The 9,328-nt window shown below is 43.9% G+C and overlaps 1 protein-coding gene across 1 annotated transcript in view; it reads left to right on the forward strand.

Moving 5' to 3' along the window:
• KIF14 (kinesin family member 14) overlaps window positions 1-9,328 on the forward strand; it is a 70,008-nt gene that overhangs the window by 5,594 nt on the left and 55,086 nt on the right. Inside the window, exon 5 of the mRNA XM_014520762.2 lies at window positions 3,129-3,227. Coding sequence (XP_014376248.1) covers window positions 3,129-3,227 — 99 coding nt within the window. The remainder of the gene's footprint in view (window positions 1-3,128; window positions 3,228-9,328) is intronic.

Below are 9,328 nucleotides of genomic sequence, written 5' to 3' on the forward strand. Positions count from 1 at the left end.
GGGGATGGGGGAGTGGCCCTAGCCCCCAAGTCATAGGTGCGAGGGTGGGGGGAGCTAGCTTAGCCCTGGGACTCTCTCCCCACCCACCCCCCGGCAGGCCAACAGTGCTGATCCCTTCCCCCCTGCTCCCTGCAGGCCGCCAAAACAGAGAGGATGAGGTGGCAAGGCCAGCGGTGGCCATGCCCTCCTCAGTGCTGCAGGTGGCAGTGACAGTGGGGTTTGTTGGACCAGTAGATGGAGGGCAGGGCAGCCTGGCCCCTGCCCTGGATCGGAAGCAGCAGGGGGTAGAGGGGGAGTGGGCCCGGCCTTGAAGGTAGGGTTGGGGAATGTGGCCAGACGCAGGTCGCTGTCCCTGGCTGCGCACCCCCATCATTTTTTACAGGCAGTTGGCTAGTCTCTATCTCTCTACCTATCTCTCTATCTATTAGGGCTGTGTGAAGTTTCAGTCCCTGATTCAGTTCGGTGGAGATTTGGCCCAATTTGGTAGCTGAATCTCCAAATTGAATTGGGAGACCCCTTAATCTGAGCCCTGAATCGAATCGGAACCCTCTGAATCAATTTGGAGAAATTTAGAAAGATTCCGTGATTTGGATATAGACACAGCTTTAAATGTTTTTTCTATATACCTCAAGGTACCAGGCAGCTTGTGAATGCTGTGATGGTGGGGTGGATGGAGAGTCCCACAGAAGTGTGGGGGGCTCCTAGACCCAGAAGTGGACCAGAAGCACTTCTGGTCCACTTCTGTGTCCTCCGGGGAGTGTGCGGGGTAGCCCCCGTGCAACTCCCTGGTTCGGCTGGGTCTGGGGGGCACCCAGGGTCCCCCCTGCAGCCAATTGCCAAGCTGGGGGGGGCACGGGGGAGGCCCCTGTGCTCTTGGCAGCAGACCCAGAAGTGGACCGGAAGTACTTCCAGTTCACTTCTGGGTTTGCTGCTGAGCACACGGGGGCAGGGCCCCCGCACTCCTGTGGGACACTTCATCCACCCCAGCATCACAGCAAACACGAGCTGTGCCTGGTACCTTGAGGTATGTAGAAAAAACATTTAAAGCTGTGTCTATGGCCAAATCGCTGATTCTCTGAATCAGCATCAAATCGAATCGGGGACAGTGATCTGAATCAACGAATCTAATCACTGTCCCCTATTTGGGCTGAATCCGAATCGAATATGGCCCATTTCGCACACCCCTACTATCTCTATCTCTGTAGATAGAAACATATATATAGCTAGATAGATCATGCCACTCAGAAAAAGGAGTTCTATTAATGAGTTTGTGGAAGACTGTAACATTACCACTATCCAAGTTAGTGTGTTAGAAATTATGCTGAACCTGGATTAGTAACAAGTCAAAAAGCAACTGGGGGAGAGTTGTTTTCGTTATCCAGAGAGGAACATCGGATGGAGGGAGCAGCCAGTGAGAAATGATCAATTAAATTAAAGCTGCAGTTAATTGGAAAGAAAGCTTATGTCCTTAAGATTCCATCCAGGAAGAGCACACACCAACTGCTGAAACTTCCTTAGCCTGACGAAGGGTTTTTGAACCCGAAAGCTTGCTTAATAACTGTTTTCCAACTATTTGGGTTGGTCTAATAAAAGATATCAAGGAACCTTGTCTGCCTATGTCCTTAAGAAGTTTTCCTGGAGAAACTTTGTAAGGATGTCTAGTGTCAGGGTCACCAGAGCTACTCAGCCTCCTAAAATGAATTCCGTGTTCAGTATGTGGGGAAGGTAGCTCAGTGTATGTATACTTTGTGCATGTACTCTGTCTAGAGAAGCAGATTTGATTAGTTTTATTGACCATGCATTTCTTGTTATAAAAACTTTTGAGAGATTTTTCTTGTTTCTGTGTTACCATGATCAAAGCTATCCTACAGTTGAATGCCTTTTAGTTTTCTAGGGAGTGGTATTTTTTGGAACTGGACCTCTTAATTTACATAAAAGAGCTTGAGAGACAGTCAAGATAACTAATGCTCCCCTGGTTAGAAAGACAAGTTACAGTCCTTTGTAAATGGCATAGATGATCCTTAGGATTTTTTTTAATCTGATTTTGTTGCACTGAAGAAGATTTTAGATGTAAAACAGATAGCTGAAGGTTATCTTTATTCCTTTTTTTGATACTAGCACTTAAAATGCCTCTCAAATGTTAGAGAGGATGCCAACATGTCTTTAGTGACTAAATATTAAATAGAATTTTGTTAACGGGCTATAAAATAGTAATGAATTTTCAGTAAATTTGACACCAATATATATTTTTTTCATCTAAACTCTTTAGAATGTGTTTAGTTATTGTCAAAATGTTTTAAACACAAATGTATCTGTACTTATAGTTACAAAGTATATTCATCAGTTTACAATTCTCTGTTACACACTGAAGGATCCAAGGAGGATACCATTGTATTTCTTTGTAAAGAGTATTTCTTTGTTGTTTTTAATAAATAAAAAGTTGATATCAAGAGCTAATTCTTTGCATATACTTACTTTTGTTTATTTATTCTCTTACGAGAAGTCATTTGATCCTTCCCCCTGTTGTTTTTTTCGCTTCGCTTTGCTCTTTAAGAAACACAATTCAGTTTATAAATAAACCAGAAACAACTGTAGGAGTTAAAGGAAATGTTTGTGTCTCCACAGAAAATCATTATTCAGTAGATTAATATCTATGTGGGTATCAGCTATAAAATTACACACCCCTTGTCTGAGGGAAGGTAAAAAAAAATCACCTTAGTGTGTTGGCACCACCAAGCGAAAACCTTTCTTTCCATGTATTATATGTACCATGCTGTGGATACTTAGTTCATAATGGAATGAGAGATTCCTTCAGGATTTAACAGCACATAGTTTTACATAATAAAAGCACAATGTTAACTTCTCTGAGACTAATGTTTTTTTCAAAGCATGACATTTCACAGCCAAGAGAAGCTGTGGTGTGGGTAGAATTCTAATAAGTTTATACACTTATACTTTAGCAATCACAAATCCTTGGATTAGATAGTATCTCATTCCTGTTAGAAGATCACTTCAGTAGAAAAGTTTGTAACAGTGGTGCCATAGTAGTAACTACTCTTATTCAGTTTGTGAACTGAAGATAAAAATGTTGGTAGATTATTTGGATAACTTCTTGTTTTTCTATTTAGATTTCATACCATCTTGAAATGAGTTATTTTGAGGTCTACAATGAGAAAATTCATGATTTGCTTGTCTTTAAAGCTGAAAATGGACAGAAAAAACAACCGGTAAGTTATTTCTCAATAATATACATAATGATTATATCTGTTAATATTTAGCTTGTGGTTGAACTCATGTTCTAAATATAAGAACATAGTAAACTTTCTCTTAAGCAAATGTAAATGCATCTGCATATTATCTATGAGGTAGGCTCATGTGTTTCTTGTTTGTTAATATTTTACCTTTTTATCAAAGTTCCTACAAAATTAGTTGCAAGTAAAGATGATAGATACTGCTGTGAAGAATCTCTTAGTTCTATGTGTAGTGTCTAGACTCGGTGTCTAGATGGAAATACTAGGCTATATTTTTTTTCCTCTGCTATTGCATGGCTAAAAATAACAAAATGAACAAATAGGCACTGGTTTTGGGGGGTCTGTGCACTTGTATGCTATTACTAATCTGTTTACTTTAATGCTACTGTTATTCATGCTATTGCATAGAAAGAAGACAAAAATAGAACCAAGGTTGATTTTTAATGGCAGGCAGACAGACAGAAATGGATGGGATCTGTACCAAGGGCTCTGATCTCATTTTTTTTTTTTTTTTTTTTTTTTTTTACTAAGAGTGATTCCTTTACCCAGCAATTCTCCTTAAAGCAGAGTTGTCTAACTTGTGCCTGGCCATTGCCCCCTATCGCTCCTAGTATTGTGGCAGACGGTCTCTGGGCTCCTTTCCCCAGCTTCCGCTTCCTGTTCCCACTGCCTCCCTCTTCCTGGGCCCAGAGAGTCTGTAGCCTGCGGGGGATATAAGGCGGGAGGACAGATGATCATACTGCCTGTGGGGCTGTTGGGGGAAGCCCACCTGGTGTGCAGCCCAGGAGTCCACGTAGGGTATGACTGTGGCCTCACAGGAGTTGGATAGCTTTGCCTTAAAGGGCTGATCTCTTTGGATATCTCTTGGAATCAAACTACTTGAAGATGATAACTAGATTTATAGCTGAAATAAATACTTCCCCACAACTGTAATTTTAATGGTTTTCTTTGTAATATATTCTCATCTCTCATTCTATGAATTTTGGGGTTCCCATCTCTCTCCTCTTTTTTTTTTATGTCCTTTGCCACTTTTATGTTGTGGGGTTTTTCAGGAAAACCTTTACATTTACTGGGGAGGAGCAGAGACTTAAGTCTGGCTGCTGCCTTGTTCAAGGGTGTGATGTTAGATCTGGCTAACACCTACTAAAACCATACTCTTAACAACACCAGCTAAGTTGTGCTAAGGAACAACTTGTCTTAGAATCCAAGGTGGTCTTTGACTGGGTCAGGTAATATTATTTAACCTCACACCTTAAAATTCTAGCATAGACAAACTAAGACTTGTTTTCACTGAAGGAAGGTGTTTGTTTGATCAAGCGGCGTCTTGAAGACAAGGCACAGGCAGCTTTCATCTCACTGTAGCTATTCAAGGTTAAGCCCAGATGTGGGGGTGAGAACTGACTCAAGTTACAGTCTCCCAAACTTGGTTTTTACTTTAATTCATAGGGCCAGATCGAGACATGCAGGCACATGCAATTTGTAGTGCTGCAAATCTTTTTGAGGTACCAAAAACTGCACGTGTTGCACATTGAACCATGTGAATGATGCTAATTTGCAGTGCTGGGTCAAAATTTGATACTGGAATTTCCTGGTAGCAAAAAAAAACAAAACAAAAAACCAACCAAAAAAAAACACCCTAGAGAAAAAAAAGTGGTGCAAAACACGCCAAAGTGGCATGCTCCAGGATAAACAAAGATAGGGGAGCAGGAAGCCCAGGGCACCTGTTCCCCTGTCTCTGTGTTTTGGAGCCCCCAGCACTGAGGTACCCTATTCTCCAGCCAGCCACTCCCTGCAGCAGAGTTCCCACGCAGAGACGGGAACAGCCAGCCCAGGTTTGCTTGCTCCCCTGTCTCAAGGCATACTGTGCCCCAGCCAGCTGGTGAGTGGATGGCTGGGATTCAGGGTGCCTCAGCTGGGGGGGGTGGTCTGCAGTGTGTGAGACAGTGGGGGGTCTCTCCCCAGCTGGCTGTGGCACAGGGTGCCTCAATGTGGGGTCTGCCTGTTGGCTATCACTACTGAGGCACCCTGTGCCCCAGCCAGTCCCCTTAGCAACACATGGAGCAGTGGGACAATATGTTCTACTGCAAAGCCTAGGGGCAGGGGCATGCACTGCGACACAAAGTAGCAGCACAAATTTGTGCTGCTGCAAACACACACCCCTGCTCATGTGGATGTGGCTGGGGTGTGCAACACATGGCCCAAGGGCTACATCTGACTTGTAGAGCCATTTCTTAGAGCGGGCTCCGGGCGGACCTGAGAATTTGGAGATGGGATCAGCTACAAGCCCAGTTTGGGGCTGAGTTTGACAACTCTGCTTTAATGAGTTACATCAAGAAAACTCTGAAATGCCTTTGCTTCCACCAGGGCAGTGGTTTTCAACCTTTTTATACTTGAGGTGTATCCCTTTTTAGATTAAGGTACCCCCAGTTAGACTCAAGGTATCACTCAGAAAATGCCAGCTCCTTTCTTTTGCTTGTTTCTTTGTGCGTGGAAAAATAATACATCAATTCTTCTGTTGTAAAGAACTCAGAAAAGCCATAACAGCGCAGAATATTTTGACACTATGGATTCCTATTTGAATTCTCTGGGTTTATCTTATGAAACGTGTAGTTCTGTGCACACCTAGCAGTGCTAATATTACACAGCACCCTGCAGCACAGTTAAAAGAAGCTTGTTGTGCTTAAGGGTGGTACTCTGGTGGGAAATCACCGCATGAAGGCAGGGATCATGAATGCTGTGTGCCCCCGTAGGCTGGGGGAGGCACAGTGACTGCCCGCAGGCAGTGGTGGTGGTGGGGCGGGGGGTGGCCACGGTGGTGTTGGCAGCGGTGGAGAAAGGGGGTGGCGAACGCCAACTGGCGGTCGGCAACTACCCACAGATGCCCTTGGCAGTGTCCAGCAGCGACTGGGGACTGCCCACAGATGCCGTTGGTGGTGTGGGGGTGGTGAGCAGTGACCACCTGCAGGAACCACCGGCAGCATCGGCAACACTTTTCGGAGGGCATGCACCTCCAAGCTTAGGAGGTCACCAGTACATCAGCTTTTGCCAGTGTGGGCCAGGACTTGCGAGCTGGCTATAAGTTGCAAACTGGCTGTGCCTGCAGGCCAGTGGTCTCTGCTCCTCCACCCCCACCCACCTCAGAGTGGCCAGATTCTTGATCTCTCTGCAGCAAGAGAAGCACAGATGGAAGCAGGCTCCACAGCAGAGAAAAGGGCTGTGGGAGGGGATGGATTGTACACGGCAACTCCATGCCATTGATTTCCCTCATGTTGGATCAGACTTCTGTGGCAGGATTGGACCTCTTCACAGGCTTTATGGCCAGCCGGCTGTAGGTTGCCAATCCCTGCGCTAGGGATTACATTGAGCAATGTAAAAATTCAATTTTTTTCTGCAGGGAAGATCTAGCCAAGTTAAGGCTCCCTTGTTCAGGGGAAATAGAAATAGCAAAGGTGTTAAAGAAAATCACAGTTCCTGTAACTGCATCAGATGTAAGGTCCTTCAACCTAAAAATAACATGGAGGAGATATACCTTTGATTTATCAGAGGTACTGAGCAACTTCAGCTCCCATGGCAGTCAAAAAGATGGGAAAACTTTGGAAAATGTTCACCTCATGTTGAGCCCCAGCTCAAGTCTGGGATTGTGCCCGGTATGCAAAAGCCAATAAAGATACCAGGGGTGAAAGTATAAAGATTTATTGCTAGCAATACAAGGTGCAAGCGGAATAATTTCACGTAACAAGCACACAGATTCTTAATTCTAAGCATCTTTTATACAGGAGTATTGGACCTTCATAAGCATTCTTGTTTGCTAATTGGTTATAAGGGAGTGACGCAAGGAGTTCTTTACTGAGCATGTCTCTATACCTGTGTTTTAGCTATGTATCTCATTTACATACATGTATGTTTCATTGGCATACTTTCTCCCCACCTAGGGGTGTGATTTTTAATATTTAAATTAGCTCTTTGCCCTAGTCCTCTGATTCTGCTTTTGTTTTCAAGCCTCCTTTATCTAAGACTGTCTCCTCCTTATCATTGCAGATGGGCATTAGTTACATAACAGAGACTTTTGCTTGGGCTATGTGTAGTGGTTTCTAGGTCAAACCTGACATTTTCCCCCTCTGGAGCATTTTTAATTATTTTTATTATAATTGCTCCACTCAATTTGTTTCAACACAAACCTAGTATTCTCAGCTTTCTTCGTTTGTAAAATCATTTGATTCACCTTAGGTCTGAAGATAGATAAGACGACAGGTGAACATTGTATACATAGGATATTTGATTGGTCTTGTTACAAAGGATTCTTCTACCTTGGTTCAATTTGAAGCAATTATTAGTACAATTAACTATTAGGAAACATTCAGAAGCATTAGCTGTTGCCTGAACCCGTACGGAAAACATGTCTCTATTCTTCTCTTTTACAATAGTCCCCCACTTATATATATTCTGATATGTACTTTTCTTCTCTACATTCTTCAGCATAGTATAATTTTGTAAAATTTTTAAAGGGGTTGGTACTGCGATTAAGCATGAGGTAAAAACCAGGTGAGCATTGATCCCTCCCGCTAAGCAGAAGTCCGTTCTATTTAAAATTTCCCGGGCCAGATAAATCCAGACATTTTCCTGAGGGTCAAATTTTTGTTGTAAAAGGGTTTCCCCTCCTATAAGTAGGAGTGGACAGATCAGGGTGCCCCACAATAAAACCTTGAACAATTTCATAATAAGGCTTATAAAACTTAATCAAAGATTGTCAAATTATTCAAAGTTCCTTTCTTTTGAATAGGAATTTCAAGTCTCTTATTGGCTCCACCTTCCACTGTTCTCTGTCTCCGGTCCCGGAGTCTGCAGGGATTCCTTCTTGTTCTGGTCCAGCCACCGGCTTTAGGCGACTGGAATGTATCCAAGTCTTGATTCCTTCGAGCTTTGCGGCCGTCGGGGTCGTTAGAAGTACCCTATATGGGCCTTTCCATCTGGCTCGAAGTGGTTCCTCGTTCCAATCTTTCACAAGGACGTAACTCCCAGGTAATAATCGATTTCCCAGGGCAGGATACTGGTCCTGTGTCTGCAGCACGTCCCGTACCTGCTGATGGATGGAAGACAAAACAGAAACCAAGGACCATACATATTCTCTAATCATTCCCTCTCCTAAAACATGTAACTGTTGTTCAGTACCCATGGGCAGACTCAGAGGGTAAGGCTTACCATACATTATTTCAAACGGGCTTAATCCCAATTTAGAATGTGGTGCGACCCTTACTCGTAACAGGGCCAAGGGTAGGGCCTCTGGCCATTTGAGTCGAGCTTCTTGGCAAATCTTTGCAAGGTGTCTTTTTAAGGTCTGATTCATACGTTCCACCTTTCCACTGGACTGAGGTCTCCAAGGGGTGTGTAAATGCCAGCTGATTCCCAGGAACTCAGAAACCTTCTGAGTAATTTGTGCAATGAAATGTGGGCCATTGTCTGACCCTATTCCTTTTGGAAGTCCGAAGCGAGGTATGATTTCTCGTAGGAGTGTCTTGACTACCTCCCGGGCCTGGGCAGTCCGACATGGGAAGCACTCAACCCAATTAGAGAAAGTGTCCACAAAGACAAGGAGATATTTTATCTCTTGTTGCCGGGGCAACTCAGTAAAATCCACCTGCTATTCTTCTCCTGGCCCATTGCCTATTCTCTGATGTCCTGAAGTTTTTCTTCTCCCTCCTTATGGGTTATTTCTCTGGCAGACCTCACATGTCTCTGATACCTCCTTGGCAGCCTCTCTTAATCCCACTCTAGTTACATAGTAACTGATCCATCTTACCAGGGCCCTGGGTCCGTAGTGGGTACCATGATGAGTGCTCTTTACTACCACATGAACCCAGGCAGCTGGGATGATAATGCGGCCATCCCTTGCTACCAGCCACCCGTGCTCCCCCTTCTTTGCTTGAAACTCTTTTATCAATTGTTTGTCTCTCAGATTTGGCCTTGAAGAATAAACAGCTTCCAATGTTTGCAGGCAGTCATGTACAAGATCTGGTGTGTCAGCCATAGATGGCAGCAGTGTTGCTGGATTTACAGTGCGAAAAATGGCCAATTTTTTT

This window comes from Alligator sinensis, unplaced genomic scaffold (genome assembly GCF_000455745.1).
Source record: "Alligator sinensis unplaced genomic scaffold, ASM45574v1 scaffold34_1, whole genome shotgun sequence".
Taxonomy (NCBI): Eukaryota; Metazoa; Chordata; order Crocodylia; family Alligatoridae; genus Alligator; species Alligator sinensis.